Here is a 15,407-nt window from a genome sequence, read left to right on the forward strand (position 1 = left end):
CAGCTAAGGCAATGTGGTGCAGTAGAGAAACTTGGAAGCCAGAGAGCCTGGCACTTACAGTGACAAAGAGAGAGAAGAAAAGTTAAGCAAGAGTTAGAGGCAGAGAGGTTCTGATGTGGGAAGGGGCTTAGCAGTTTGAGAAATTGTCAAGAGAACCTCTGCACTGACTTAGAGAGCCAAAGGCAGTGATTTAAAATGAGCGGAAGGAGGTAAGCAAGAGCTAGGCCCTGTAGAACCTTAGGTTTCATAGGAGGGACTGTGATGTTCAACCTAAGAGCAATGGGAGCTTGTTATCAATGTGGGATCTCGAGCCCTACCTCAGATTCTAGGCCTACTGAGTCATAATCTGCATTTTTGACAAGAGCCCCAGATGTTTCTTATGCTTATTAAAGTTTGAGAAGCACTGGTATGTATCATGGGGAGGAAAACCCAGACCACCAAGAGGATAGGCTACTGGGCATAGGCACTTTATTTTGAATAGCTTCTGATACAGGACAGTGGTTTTTGAAAAGGTATTTAATATTTGAAAATTACATACTATAAATCCTAGAGAAAGATCTTGTTTATTGAACTTCAGGGAGTTTTCTCATAAAACAAAATTCCTTCTCCTAGAAACAGTTCCTGTGGAGTCAAGTACTCAGCTTCCTTAAAGTGAAGCAGGGCCACATTAAAAATATGAGATACGAAATCATCGCTTGGGCCCTGGCTGGTGTGACTCAGTGAATTGAGTGCCCGACTGCGAACCCCAGTCAGGGCACATGCCTGGGTTGCAGGCCAGGTCCCCAGTTGGGGGGAGAGTGAGAGGCAACCACACATTCATGTTTCTCTCCCTCTCTTTCTCCCTGCCTTCCCATATCTCTGAAAATAAATAAAAATCTTTAAAAAAGAAAAAAGAAATCGTCGCTTGGCCCGGTCAACCCTTAACAGAGCTGGATTGGATCTGGGATAGCTCATGTCCCTTGGCAAGTCAGAGCCAACACGGTGGACTTCTAAAGAAAGTTAAGTTGGCAGCTGCTCTGTCCCTGAGTGCAGCTCTAAGTTGGGTCTTTAATGGTGAAAATGTAGAAAGGAGACTTGACAAACCTATTTCTAGGAGCAAAACTATTTCTAAGAGCGTGGCTGGGTATTTCGGCGAGTAGGGTACACGGGGTAGATGGCATCAACTAACTATTCTCGCTGAAGCCCAAGCTGACCTTCGACCTCCGACCCCTTGCCTCGCTCCGCGTTTCCCGGAGCAGCTTCCGCCTCCGCCCCTCCAGCGAAAGGCCCGCCCTAAGGGTGCGGGCAAGGCCCTGGGGTCGGCGGTTAGGGACCGGGCTTGTTGGGGGCGGTTCTCGCGAGGGGCGGGATTTGAGGAGGTATCCCAGCATTGGGCTGCTGGGTGTAGGCGGGGCCTAGCGCGGGGCTGAGTTGGGCGGAGCAAGGAGTTAGTTGCCACCTCTGGGTTAACTGGTCTCGGGTGTCCAAACCTCCGGGGGCAGCAGGCACACCCGAAGCAGGTCCCGCATCTAGGATTTCCCGGGCCGGAGCAGAGTCAGGATCAGCTCTGCTACACACCCAGTCTGTGAGGACCTCGCGAACTTGGATTAGGAAATCCCGGAACCTGGATCCACAAACCCCAGAACCCGGAATTTAGATCGGAAAGTCCCGGAGCACGGATCGCGGAGCGGACTCGGCGCGGAGCCCGGAGTCCGGATCTCTCCACCGCCGGACGGGACGGAGCGATGTCGGGCCGAGGCGCGGGCGGGTTCCCGCTGCCCCCTCTGAGCCCCGGCGGCGGTGCTGTTGCTGCGGCTTTGGGAGCGCCACCTCCGCCAACTGGACCAGGCATGCTGCCCGGACCGGCGCTCAGAGGGCCAGGGCCGGCTGGAGGCGTGGGGGGCCCCGGGTCCGCCGCCTTCCGCCCCATGGGGCCCGCGGGCCCCGCGGCGCAGTACCAGGTGAGGAGGACGGATGGGCGGGCGGCGCCACGAGCACGCGGGTGGCAGGGGACGAGGAGGGGTGTTCTTGTGGCAACCTCCTGGACAGAAGACACAGGGGCCCTGCAATGTAGAGCTCGCAGGACATTGTGGAGGGCAAGGCTAGGGACCCTCGGAATCTCTAGGTGGTGGTGGAAGACTTGGGGACAGGAGAAGAGGGTGGAGGATTTGAAGCAGTTGGGAGGCTCTGGGGGCTTCTTTAGAACAGGGATTCAGAGTACCTGAGAGATGGAGGAGTTGTGGGAGCCAGTAAGTTGTGGGCGAATGGGCTGAGAAATAGTGTAGATCCTACGGTAAAGGTTCCTGGGAAGTGATCAGAAAGTTTTGGGAAAGGGCCCTCCCTGAGAAACCAGGGTTACCGTGCTATTGGCCTTGGTCCCACTCCAAGTCTGCTTTGTTTTTTGTAGTTGGGAACTGGCATAGTTCTAGCCTGTCTTGAGATGGCTTCCAGCTGCTAATGAGGAAGAAGAACGGCCTGGCTTCCCATGGGCACGGGAGGCCTGGGCTAGGGCCAGGGGATTCTAGCCTGTGCAGTGGAGAGTTGACTCCTGGGTCAGGCCCAGGAGTCTTTGCACCGGACGACTCTGAGTTAGACCAGAGAGAGTGGTGGCCAGGCCCGAAGAAGGAGGATACAGCCCGTCGCGTTCTGGGCAGACTCTCTTTTTGGCTTTCTGCCTGGTGTCGCAGTGTCCAGGAGTTGATTAGTTTGGAGGAGCGGAGAGGCTCCACTGAGCCCTGCTGCTCTGGGGCTGGAGGGGCCTGTGATAGTTGCTTCAAAGGGTTCTGTCCTGACCCTTTTGGGGTTTGGCTTCAAAGAGAGCTTCTCAGGTTGCAGCTTCAAAGGCTACTGAGAGGCAGAGACACGGTGCCTGTGTGAGGAACTTAGCCTGACTCTGCTGGTGGGACTCATCAGTCTCCCAGTCCATTGTTTCTGGTTGTTCTAGAATGCTTGGGATTGCACCCATCCTTTTTCCTGCCCTCTCTCCACTTTTATTTAGCCTTTAGGTTCTAACAGTGCCATATTCCCAACCCAGGGCTCCCAGCTTTTGGCTTCTAACAAGTTTGAAGGAAGGAAGGAAGCTCGGACTTCCTCTATTCTCTCCTCCTGTCTCCAGGTAGAGGTCCCAGAAATGGATCCTCATAGAACACGGTAGATGCATGTCTTCCCAGGAGCCCTGGGCCCTTACTTTCTTAAGAGATGCTTAACTGGGAACAGTGATTTTTCTCTCTTACTACTCATTCTTGTTACTCCCTCTAAAAGAAAACAAAGAGTCTGGGTTTTGACAGACAGACCTGGTGTGGACTGTAGCTCTTCCCCTTGGGGATTCATGGGCCTAAGGTGTCGTTTAGGGATGCCTGCATCAGCCATTCTAATCCTGGGCCCGCTAGCTGAGAACTGGCCTGGGAGCCTCCCTGTGGGCCTTTGGCCTGAGAAGGATCTAAGGAATGTTAGGAGCCTCTCCAGTTTCCTCACCTTGCAACCCATGAGACAAGTGCCTTGGGAAAGCCCCTGAGAGGGTAGATTGGGACAATGGCAAGGCTGAGCAGGCTAGCTGGGTAGCCCCTGGCTACTGGGGCTGGTTAAGGGGGTGAGGAACATGAGGAAGGCACTGAGCTTCTGCTTCCCTTGGCCTCTCATCCCACCAGTTTCTCATGGCCTTCTCCTCCTCTTTCAGGGAAAAGTCATAGAGGTAGGTGGCAAGAGGGAGGACACAGTTCTCTGTCTGACATCAGGGGGATCACATTTGGCCCCTTACAAAGTCCAGCTGTGTGCTCAAGGAGAAGGGACTTGACATCTGAGGAGCAAAGAGGTTCCGTCTATTAGGGCGCATGAGGTGAGCTGGAAAGAGCAAGGATTTCAGGGCATTTCAGGGCCCAAGTTGAGCAGATAGGGAAGCCTGTTGACAGAAGGGAAGTGATGACCCACCGTCCTCCAGGCAGTGGTTCTAGCTGTGGATCACAGCAAAGTGTACAGCTGAGGGCCTTAAAGAAACAAAATTACCCCACAGATTGCTGGGTTCACTTCAGAAAGTTTAAAACACTTTTTACTGGTGGAGGGGTATGTTCTCTTCTTCTAGGCCCTAAGGCCCAGCCTCCAGGAGCACCAGTACCACCAGCTATGAGGCAGGGCCGAACGTGCTCTCTGGAGGCCTGGAGGCGGCAGCATCAGGCCCAGCCTTCTGTTCCTGGGTGGTGGAGGTCGAGTAAAGCTTAGGATGTGGGTTGGTGCTAGGCTACAGGGCGAGGAGCTCATTGCACACTTCTAGGGCTCAGGGCACTGAGCCAGGTCTACCTAACACTGCTGCAGGTGGGGAGTTAGGGAGCCTGTGAGTTCTGGGTTGCATTCTTTTTCATTTTTTATAACCCTTGGGTTGTTTTTTGGAAGAGGAAGAGTTACTAGTAGAGCTTGGCAGGGCCAAGCTGGGACTTCATGAACTGTAAGCAGCCTTCCCCTGGGCCCCTTCCCCCTCTTAGAGGAAGCTGAGGGCCCTCAGCACGCAGAAGGCTCTGTGCCTGGGAAGTCTGGAGCAGATGTCTGGGAGGGGCCTATTCCAAGCCTGCATGTGCCGCCTTGTCTTGGGACTTCCTGTTATTGGAGCACCTGCCCAGGAGGGGTGGTGCCGCAGAGGTTTTGTGAACACCCTAGTGAGTAGCTTCGTGGGGAACCACAGCTCACATTCTGCAGGTCTCATTGCCTCAGTTGTCCCTCCTCTTCGGATCAGGCACTGGGTGGGAAAGGCCCACATCTGGGATGTCTGAGAGCTGGGCTTCCAGCTGTGGCCACACTGACTTTTTTCTGTAATCTCTGGCCGTGGCTCGTTAAGTCAGAGAAACGACTGTCTTTTACGTTTCAACAGCTCAGATGAACCTCTCCTTGATGAGGAGAGACTTATGGCAGGACTCCCGAGGGTCCCTGCGTACCCCTGGTGTTTAACTCTCCATTCTCCCAAATGTTTCCTTTTCACCCTGCTCTTCCTTTTCCCTTCCCCATGTTTTGGGTCATGTTTCTCCCTATCTGCATCTGTTCAAGAATCTGACCCTCTGTAGTGAGAACATGGGTCTCATGCTACATGAGGAGATGGGGGAAGGATCTCATCTCCCTGATGCTGGGCAGGGGTCCTTTGATTTGGTGCCAGGCCCCACCCAGCCTGGCTCGGTTGGCTGGCTGTGCTGCTTGCATAATCTGGGCCCTGGGGCCAGCCCTGTGAAGCTGCCAGGGACAGTGTGTGTGTGAGGCAGAGCTGCCAAACGGACCTTGCGCGAGGGGGGCGGGAGCGGAGGGTACTCCCAGATGGGCTCCACAAATGTTGGGGAGCTGGACTTCTTCGGGAAATCCTTCTGCAGACTTCTAAAGAAGCCGTTTCTGTCACCCACATTTCCTCTGCTGACCTTATGACTCTGATTCTTGCGTCCCAGGATAATCTTATCTCCATTCTCCAGCTTGGAATTGTGAGCGCTGAGTTGAGCCAGGTGGTGTGTGGACCATAGGCAGCATCCAGGTGTCAGCTGCTTTGTCTCCCACAAGCCACCCAGAGTCACAGCTCCCCTTTTGGGATCTCCTGGTATAGGGGTTTGGGGGCTGGGCAGTAGGGAGGTGAGAGAAGGGTCTAGTTCTGGGATGTGAGTAGGGGCCATATGGTAACCAGATGGTCTCTGTGCTGTGCCTGCGGCCACCCCCACCAGTTGGGACCTGTCCAAGCCAAACTGTTGCAGCTTGCTCACCTGGAGTGCCGCTGCCTGATGGGCTTGCCAGCCTGCTGGACTTCTTTCCTCCTCAGTCATAACACCAGGCTGGCAACAGAGGGTGGGTGTAAGGGCTCTGCGCAGTCAGCCTGCTCATATTCCACACTCCACCCCACTGCTTGGCTATGACACAGCCCCTGCACCCCTGCCCCCTCTGCCCCCCGCCAAGCTTCCCATGTTGTGCTTCTCCATCCTAGAAGGATGGGAGGTGCTTGGTGGGACCATTTGAATGCCTCAAGAATGCCTTGAAGCTGGTCCCAGGGAGCAGGGGCATAGCCTGCTGGGGCTAGAAGGTGGCCATAGACCCTGAAAGACTCCCCCAGGCCTTTCCCTCTGCAGGCAGGATTCTCCTCCCACCCTGTGGACTCTGCAGGCCTCGTTCGTTGGCACTGCTGCCAGGGGTTGAAGGGGCGGGGCAGGTGTGGTTTACACTTCCGCTCTGTGTGCCTGCTCCCCTTTGTTCCTGGCACTCTAGCCCGGCCTCTGTGGTGTGCTGCTCAGGGCTGGACCTGGCCGAGGACAGAATGGAGGGAATGGGCTGTGGGTCTCATGGGGCCCTGCCACTGACCTACGCACCCCCGTTGGCTCACTTCCCCCAGCGGCCTGGCATGTCTCCAGGGAGCCGGATGCCCATGGCTGGCTTGCAGGTGGGACCCCCTGCGGGCTCCCCATTTGGTACAGCTACTCCACTTCGACCTGGCATGCCACCCACCATGATGGACCCATTCCGAAAACGCCTGCTTGTGCCCCAGGCCCAGCCCCCAATGCCCGCCCAGCGCCGGGGGTAAGCCTATTCTGTTTCTCCCAGCCTACCGAGCATAGCCTTAGTGGTAAGAGAGGGCTTCCTTCTGTCCTAAGAGCTGTGAGGACTGAGGAAGACCCCTCATTCCATTGGGGGAGGGTCCTGGGGACTGGAGGGATGGATGAGGAGGTCCTTTGGATCACTGACCTCTTAAGTGAGTTTCTGTCCTTCCCAGGTTAAAGAGGAGGAAGATGGCAGATAAGGTTCTACCTCAGAGAGTGAGTATTTTGGGAGAGGGTGTAGGAGGTCCACCCAGTGGCTAGCTGGCTATGGATAGAGTCAGTTTCCCCCAACCATGTGACGGAGAAGGGAGGAAAGAACCAGAGCTGCAGCTGAAACACGCTGCTAAATTCCTTCTTCCTCCAGATTCGGGAGCTTGTCCCAGAGTCTCAGGCGTACATGGATCTCTTGGCTTTTGAGCGGAAGCTGGACCAGACCATTGCTCGCAAGCGGATGGAGATCCAGGAGGCCATCAAAAAGCCTCTGACGGTGAGTGCAGCCCTGGCTACTCCTGTGCCTTCTCAAGTTCTCTGCCTCTCCTTGGCCTGGTTTTCCAGGGTCCAAATGAGGGGCTACAGTGGGTAAAACAGAATTTTCCACACTGCAATGCAGTCCTTTAGTGGAGCATGAACTCAGTTTAATGTGGTAGGACCAGCATGTTTTGATGAAATAAACAGTAGTAGAAGTTATAATAATAATTCTTCACAGTAAGGTATTTACCACAGTAGTAAAGGTATTATGTCATAACATTTTTGTTTCAGATGTTTATATAGGTGTGTGTAGAACCTGGGTCATGATTTAAAATGTAAATCATGTTGCTCATGGTCAGCAGTTTGAAAAGTGAGACGAGAGGGTAGATGAGGGTAATTCCTGTCTCCTTAGCTGTCCCTAGAGAAGCTTTCCTTTTTTTTTCCCTCTTTTTAATGATAATCTAGAACAATTCCCTGAAGGGTTACTAGGAGATGAGAATATTTGGGGGCCATGATGGGTAGTTGAGTTTCATTAAAAATGAGAGCTGGAGGTTTCTGGTTTGCCCGATAGCACCCCATGTCCCTCGGTCACACCACTGATCCCACTGTGTCGGAACTGTGGGTAGTGTGTCTCTCACCCCCCAAAACTGCAAGTTCCTTGAAGGCCAATACTTGGATTTCCTACTCCCAATTCCTGGTGTCTAACAACGTGCTTGGCCCACAGTCGCCACTCAGTATTGATGTTGAATGAGTTTGGATGGGAAGATTGGGTAGCATTGTTTCCTAACATGTTGGCCCACCTGTAGCTGGTTGTCTTTTCTTCTCTTCAGCAAAAACGAAAGCTGCGGATCTATATTTCCAATACGTTCAGTCCCAGCAAGGCAGAAGGTGACAGTGCAGGAACCACAGGGACCCCTGGGGGAACCCCAGCTGGGGACAAGGTGGCTTCCTGGGAACTCCGAGTGGAGGGAAAACTCCTGGATGATGTGAGTTGGGGAAGGAGGTGTCTGGAGAGGACGTGGCCTGTGGGATTTAAAGGCTGGGGCCAGACAGTTGGGTACATCTGGGGAAGTCCTGCCTGAGGGAGAGCGCAGTGCTCCTGATCAAGCTCTGCACAGGGCCAGGCCAGGCCAGGCCAGAGGTTGGAGATTTGTAAGGTTATTACAACAGTTCTCCTGCAGGGGGCAGTCAAGGGTCTTGAGGAAAGGTTCCCCTTTTTAATTCATAATCCTGTGCTGGCAAACAGTGGGGCTGCATGGAGAGTCCTTTTCCTGCCTCCAGTCTCTCACTCTTCCCTGCTTCCTTCAGGGCCCAAGAATCCTCGGTACCCTCAACTTCAGGCCTGAAACAATATTCCTCTTTCTGGGGCTTAGCATAGCTTAGCTTTGAGAGCTCAGCAGCACTCCCATCTCAACCCTTTTTATCCCCAGCCTAGCAAACAGAAGAGGAAGTTCTCTTCATTCTTTAAGAGTCTTGTCATTGAGCTAGACAAGGAACTGTATGGACCTGACAACCACCTGGTGGAGGTGAGAGTTGACCTGGGGCTTGGGAGCACAAGCTGATGCGCCAGGTGGACAGCAAAATGGCTGTGGGCCCCTTGGAGGGCCAGGTGTGTAATGTCCATGCCCATCCCCCTGGTGACGAGTTCTGTTCTCCTCCTCTGCCAGTGGCATCGGATGCCCACCACCCAGGAGACAGATGGCTTCCAGGTGAAACGGCCTGGAGACCTCAACGTCAAGTGCACCCTCCTGCTCATGCTGGATCATCAGGTGACATGCCCTGGGGCCATGTCTGGGGGACCAGCGGGCCTTACTGTAAACCCTTCCTGTCCCTGCCCTGTTCTTTTGCTTTGATTTTTCACAAGAACCCCTCCTCTGACTCCCTTCTGGCCATCCCCAGCCTCCTCAGTACAAGTTGGACCCCCGACTGGCAAGGCTGCTGGGAGTGCACACACAGACGAGAGCCGCCATCATGCAGGCCCTGTGGCTTTACATCAAACACAACCAGCTGCAGGATGGACACGAGCGCGAGTACATCAACTGCAACCGTTACTTCCGCCAGGTTAGCTGGGTTGCTGTCCTCCCTCCGGTCTTCGCAGCCCCTGCCTTGCCTGCTGCTCCAGAGCCCCCCTGGGCTAGCTCTGGGCCACATTCTTCACACTGACTCTGGGATGATCCACCTCCTCCTGTGCCCTGAAAGGCATTTTTGTTACTTTCCAGATCTTCAGTTGTGGCCGACTCCGTTTCTCCGAGATTCCCATGAAGCTGGCTGGGTTGCTGCAGCATCCAGACCCCATTGTCATCAACCATGTTATTAGGTAAATGGGAAGAGGGTGGTACGAAGGCTCTTCTAAGAGCAACTTACCTGTGGATTGCTCTAAAGCCAGAGAGAAGCAGCAGGTGTGGTTTCCTGCTCCCCAAGTATGTGCTGGGGTGGCCCAGGTGGGCGGGATCGACACTACTATGTACTCACCCTTCTCCTCCTATGTGCTGCCTACAGTGTGGACCCCAACGACCAGAAGAAGACAGCCTGCTATGATATCGACGTGGAGGTGGACGACCCACTCAAGGCCCAGATGAGCAATTTTCTGGCTTCTACCACCAATCAGCAGGAGATTGCCTCCCTTGATGTCAAGGTGGGCTCTCTGCCTTCTCAGCCTCCTCTGGGGCCCAGAATGGTGATGGGAAGGCTCTGTTGGGCACTTCCATACATTTAGTACCTTGGGATGGGATTTTGGTCCAAATCCTTTGGTGTTAGGCCTGGAAACAGACCCCCTGGGGTGGGGACCAGTCTGACACATGTATGTACCCCTTCCCCCAGATCCATGAGACCATCGAGTCCATCAACCAGCTGAAAACCCAGAGGGATTTCATGCTCAGCTTTAGCACTGACCCCCAGGACTTCATCCAGGAATGGCTCCGTTCACAGCGCCGTGACCTCAAGGTATGGTCCTCTTTGCTGGAGTTGATCCTATGTTAAGCTCTGGGTGGTTTCAGACTATTCTCAGTTCTAGGGGCAGATTGGCTGAAAGAATGGGAATTAAGCTATTACTTTCCTTCTGGCTCTTTGCAGATCATCACTGATGTGATTGGGAATCCTGAGGAGGAGAGACGAGCTGCTTTCTACCACCAGCCCTGGGCCCAGGAAGCAGTGGGGAGGCACATCTTTGCCAAGGTGGGAGTCTGCCCTGTTTGTCCTCTTGTGGTTGTAAGCAGCGGAGGCCTGAGCTGCTGGTCTCTCTGTCCTCCAGGTGCAGCAGCGGAGGCAGGAACTGGAACAGGTGCTGGGAATTCGCCTGACCTAACTGCTCAGGGATCCCTTCCTTTCTTCCCAGCCCTGGAACCACCCCCTCCTCAGCATGGAAGGGACCGCCATCTGAGGCTACAGACACACAGGATAAGGAGGGGGGTGGGAAAGGGGTGTCTCTTGTTACCCTCTGCTTCCCAGCTTTAGTTTCGTAACTGTAGTGATAGGATTCCTTGTTGCTTGGTCCCCAAAGCCTTATTACGTACTTTATGCATTGGCTTTAATTGGGTACACAATGGATGCCTCTGCCCCCTGCAGGCAGGCCCAAGTAGTACTGGAGGCCTTGCTTTGTCATTGTAAAGCAAAAGTTTTGGAACCAAAGGCCACTCACTGGCTTTGCTTGTTTACAGACTCCCCCATGGGGCGAGTGCCCTAGCTGGCTCTGGGGAGCTGGGCAAGGAGGAGGGCACAGCCCACACTCTTCCTAGCCTTTCTAAACCAAAGTTCTTTGCCATTCCTACCAGCCCAGCCTTGCTGCTGGATTTTTTTCCTTTTCTTTGGGTATTTGCACTATTTGGGGAGCAGGTTCTTCTATTCGGGAGCCATTTTTTTGTACAGAGGGTAAGTTGTTTTTCAGGGAGCCCTATATGGTGCCTCCTCCCTTATTTTCTTTCCTCAATCTATGCAAGCGGCTCTGGCCGCCATCATCTCCTGGGATGCCAGAGGGCTGCCACCCAGCTCTTGGGCCCAGGGCTATAAAGCCTCCTAGAGGAAGGGGACGAGGGGACACTCAGGTGCTCTGGCATGGCCTGAGGTACGGGTGTACGAACTTGGCAGAGGGCAGGGGAAGGTGGGGAAGAACTTGTTGCCATTTGGAGGGTGGGCCTAGGGCTTTAGAAAGTGCCACTTCTGGCAGGTTTGGAAGTTTCCAAATAAATCCTTGTTTATTGGTGGTACCCAGACCTGGTCATTCAACAGTGCAGCCACTCACAGCCTCATTAACCGACTGAGTCCTAAAGGGCTTGTCCTGCTGAGCTTTATTTGAGGGATCCACACAAAGAACATCCACCTCACTTCCATAGCTTCTTGATGGACATGTTTTTCTCACTATCCTTCTGCATGACCTGCAGAGAGAGAAAACACTTAGTTCCGAAGTGAGTGAACACAGGCCCTATCCCCACTGCTCTAGAGCCACCGTCAGCAAACGCAAAAAAGACGTAGACGTATACCTTGGCTACTGCCATTTCAAAGTCCTCCTGGGTGACATGGACTCGCCGTTCCCGCAGGGCATACATGCCAGCTTCGGTGCACACGCCCTGAGAAGGGAAAGGAAGACAGGATGTTGTTGGGCCCTTGAACCCATGGCTTCCTGCCTCTGCCCCCTTCCTTTAACTTGGGCACTCCGATTACCTTCACTTCAGCCCCTGATGCTCCTGGCATGAGCTCAGCAATTTTTCTTAGGTTGATCCCCCGGGTCAGGTTCATTTTTCGAGAATGGATCTTCAAAATGTCCAGCCGGGCCTAAGGATGAGAGGAAAAGACTGAGCCCCGTTGCCTACACCCATAGCCAGAGCCATTCCCAGCACTGCCCATCACAAACCTCCTCGTTAGGGGGCGGGAATTCAATTTTTCTGTCGATGCGTCCTGGGCGAAGCAAAGCCGAGTCCAGGATATCAATCCTGTTAGTTGCCATGATAACCTGAGTGGAGAAGGGGCATGGCATCAGCTAAGCCCCTCCCCAGGCTGCACCTCACCCAGGGCCACGGCCAACACCAGGTTACCTTGATGTTCTTGGTGGCCTCAAAGCCATCCAGCTGGTTGAGCAGCTCCAGCATAGTGCGCTGCACTTCACTGTCGCCTCCAGAACCCCCCTCCAGCCGCGAGGAGCCGATGGAGTCAATTTCGTCCATGAAGATGATAGATGGGGCGTGTTCTCGTGCCATGACAAACAGCTCCCTCACCATCCTTGCCCCTGTGCAGAGGCCAAGCTGGCATTAAGGAGCTGCTGAGCTCCCTACCCTTACCTCCACCCCTTACTTCTGCTTGGTTTTCATGTTTCTAGCCACAGTTACCTTCCCCGATGAATTTCTGTACCAACTCAGAGCCAGAGACACGAATAAAAGTACAGTCTGTATGATGAGCGACAGCCCGGGCCAACAGTGTCTTGCCAGTGCCTGGGGGTCCATACAGCAGCACTCCCTACAGAGAAACAGCAGGACTCAGGGCAGACAGCCAGCTCCACGTGTCATTCAGTGAACCTTCACTGAGCCTGTGCTCTGTGCCACATCCCTTACTAGATGCTTAGAGATACATAAGAATGAATGTCAAGGTCCCTTCTGGAGCTTACATCCAAACTGCCTCAGTGCCCTGGTAGCATCTCTCCTACAGGCCCTCTTCGCTGGGGAGGGCCAGCTTGTACCTCCCCAATCCCTGCACTCAGTTTGGCCTGGGACAGGTGTAGGTAAGAGTATGGCCCTCCCACAGAGGCTCACTTCTCACCTTGGGCTGCGCTATGCCCAGTGCTTCAAAGAGCTCAGGATGCTTAACAGGCAGCTCAATAACTTCTTTGATCTCTTTGATCTGCTTGTCCAGTCCACCAATCATCTCGTAAGTTGAATCTGGCACCTTCTCTACCATCATCAGTGATACCAGTGGGTCTACCTTGTTGGGCAGGATCTTGTGCAGAGTGTAGCTGTCGTTTCTTAGAGCCACCCGGCAGTTGGGTGTCACCTAGGCAAGGGGGGAGACTTTTAGGAAGCTGTATGATGAGAACTGACCCCAACTTCCCACCTCACCTGCTACACTCACATCATTGATGTCGATGTTCTTGTCCACATCTACGACAAACTTGCCCTCAGGATGCACCTAAAGAAACAGGGCTCATGACCTTTCCTGACAGCCACCAAATCACCACCTCACTCAGGAAGACCCATAGTCCTAGAATAACGCGACAGAACAATGTGCTCACAAGGCTACACACCAAGGTATGGGAATGCACGAATGGCCCCTGGGGTCATGCTGCCTTTACCTTAACCAACACTTTCTTCTTATCCATGGCCCGGACTACTTCCCCAACATAGGAGCCCTGTTCCTGCAGCAGCTGCAGCTCCTCCCGTAACAGGCGAACTAGACCGGAAACAGACAGAATGGTCACCCAGCTTCTTTGGTGTGCTCTCCCCAACAACTCAATTCTATGTTCGTGAACTAACCACCACTTTGAAGTTTTGAAGGAATAGCCACAAAAAGAAAGTAAAAATTCATGTCTTTAAGGGGGTTACATTGGGGGGGTCGGGAGAGAGATGCACATGTGGACATCACCTTGGATGGAGAAAACAAAAGCACCAATGTGAAGACTCAATTCAGGGAGATCCAAACAGTCAGACCTCAGACCAACTGCCCACATGCACCCTTGCCTTCTCCCCCGCTCACCTTTTGCATTAAGCTCATTCCTCTGTGCCTGCAGCCTCCGGAGATTTTGGCTTTTATCATTCACAATCAGCTGTGGAGGACAAGACATTTCAAAGAGCAGAAACCAGTAGGAGGTTAAGATACTGGCTGAGACCCTCAGGCTGGTATGAACGGAGTGAGGGGAGAGCATAGGCACCTGCACGTTTCACATTCTCCACTATGATCCTCATGACCCTGGCCTGTCCTTCAGCCGCTTGAAGCCTAGGGCAGCCATCAACACTGGTCCAGGAATAACAAACCCCAATGGGGAAATGTTACAGACAGCAGTCTCGTGTACTCAATTTCTTGCAGGGCAGCACATCCACATGTTAGAGTGGCAAGATCTTTGAGCCAGAAGCCTAAGTTCTAGCCCACCTGCTGCCACTTAACAGCTAAGTAAAGCTAAAGGAAGCCATTTAAAAGGTCACCAAACCGCAAGTGGGCATAGCATCACTTACACCCCGCTTCTTTTCAGGACTGTTGTGAGGAACAAATGAAATCACGCATGAATCCATTTCAAAAATGATAAACCATATACAATACCTGCAAATGTACATGGAGTACAGAAATTTTTCCTATGGCTTTCCTCCATCCAACTTATATTAATTATCTTCCTCGTCCTTATGGTCCCTGCTCCCTCTTTGGACTAGAGCACTGGCTCACCCAATTCCTTTTCATTCAGTCCCATGGAATCAGCATTGTTTCTGCCTTCCCTTGGACTCACGCTGCCCCCACCCCGTCTGATTAACCTCATCTCCTGTGGGCTCCCTTTTATATGAAACCCTCTCTATTAGGCTTCTACCAAAAGGAATGGCCTTTTCTACTTGACTCCTGAAGATGTGTGACAAACGATGATCTCTTCCACTGCACCCCCAATGGAATTTTCTGGATTTGCAGAAATCTGCTCCATCAATCCTCCATCCCCCCTTCTATTCCCTCTGCACCTCGGGAGTCCATCCTCACCTGGAGTTCTTCGATCTTGGACAGGTAATATTGGCGGAGTCCACTGCCTGACTTCCCCTCCTCCAGCTCCATCTGAAGACACAGTATAATTATTAAACAACCAAGAGTGAAAGCCACCTTCCAGCTTGAACTTTGGAGGCTTACTATTTGGATTCTAATCCCCTACTGCAGTTCTTCAGAGCCCTCCATTTACCATAACCAAACTAAAAGCAGAATGAGAATGCCGCCTACCTCCTAAAACTTTCACAAGGATCAATATTCGACATGGACCGGAGCGCGCTGTACAGAGTCAGGCGCTAAAACGGACGCAGGTTGTTATTACCACAGGCGGAGCCAGAAGGAAGAATGGGCTTCCTGTATCCTGCGACTCGCGCACGGACCTATTCCCGCTTCCAAAGCTCCCCTCACTCAGCTTACACCGTGTCCTCTCCCGCCGCTGCCCCGACCCATCCGGGCGGCGCTGACACAGCAGATCTGGTCCCAAGCAGGGCCCAGTCTGGACTGGCCCACTTACTCCCGACCTACCTGATCGTGTTGCGCCGGCCGGCGACCCACCTCGAATCATGCCTTGCTTCGCATCCAGCCCCAGCCCCTACCCACCCGCCGCCGCCTCCTCCATACCTGCTCTGGCCCGTCAACCGCCATCTTCCTTCTGTCGCGGACAGCGCCGGCATCCCAGCCGCCTCGGCGCGCAGGCGCAGAAGCAGGGACTTGGAGCCGGAAGACCGGGGCAAAGAAAAGTTCCGGGTCAATGGG

The 15,407-nt window shown here is 53.5% G+C and overlaps 2 protein-coding genes across 3 annotated transcripts; one reads left to right on the plus strand and one right to left on the minus strand.

Moving 5' to 3' along the window:
* Positions 1-1,395: 1,395 nt before the first annotated feature.
* On the plus strand, positions 1,396-11,194 carry SMARCD2 (SWI/SNF related BAF chromatin remodeling complex subunit D2). The gene is made up of 13 exons (XM_024573079.4): positions 1,396-1,940; positions 6,323-6,507; positions 6,701-6,743; positions 6,892-7,014; positions 7,826-7,981; positions 8,426-8,521; positions 8,663-8,764; positions 8,895-9,056; positions 9,215-9,312; positions 9,495-9,630; positions 9,816-9,938; positions 10,068-10,169; positions 10,246-11,194. The coding sequence occupies exons 1-13, from the start codon at positions 1,725-1,727 to the stop codon at positions 10,297-10,299; spliced, it is 1,596 nt and encodes a 531-aa protein (XP_024428847.1). The 5' UTR covers positions 1,396-1,724; the 3' UTR covers positions 10,300-11,194.
* A 66-nt stretch (positions 11,195-11,260) lies between these two features.
* PSMC5 (proteasome 26S subunit, ATPase 5) lies at positions 11,261-15,366 on the minus strand. 2 transcript variants are annotated; one of them, XM_024573080.4, is made up of 12 exons: positions 15,273-15,366; positions 14,652-14,723; positions 13,671-13,740; positions 13,270-13,367; positions 13,050-13,106; positions 12,741-12,971; positions 12,314-12,440; positions 12,023-12,213; positions 11,842-11,940; positions 11,652-11,762; positions 11,471-11,557; positions 11,261-11,365 (listed from the first exon to the last, which is right to left on the minus strand). In XM_024573080.4, exons 1-12 carry the CDS (start codon positions 15,294-15,296, stop codon positions 11,312-11,314), a joined length of 1,221 nt encoding a protein of 406 aa, XP_024428848.1. In that variant the 5' UTR covers positions 15,297-15,366; the 3' UTR covers positions 11,261-11,311. The 2 variants fall into 2 exon arrangements, with proteins under 2 accessions (XP_024428848.1, XP_045038049.1); XM_045182114.3 differs by lacking the exon at positions 15,273-15,366 and adding an exon at positions 14,883-14,957.
* Positions 15,367-15,407: the final 41 nt, after the last annotated feature.

The sequence above is a fragment of the Desmodus rotundus genome, chromosome 9, assembly GCF_022682495.2.
Source record: "Desmodus rotundus isolate HL8 chromosome 9, HLdesRot8A.1, whole genome shotgun sequence".
In the NCBI taxonomy this organism is placed as follows: domain Eukaryota; kingdom Metazoa; phylum Chordata; class Mammalia; order Chiroptera; family Phyllostomidae; genus Desmodus; species Desmodus rotundus.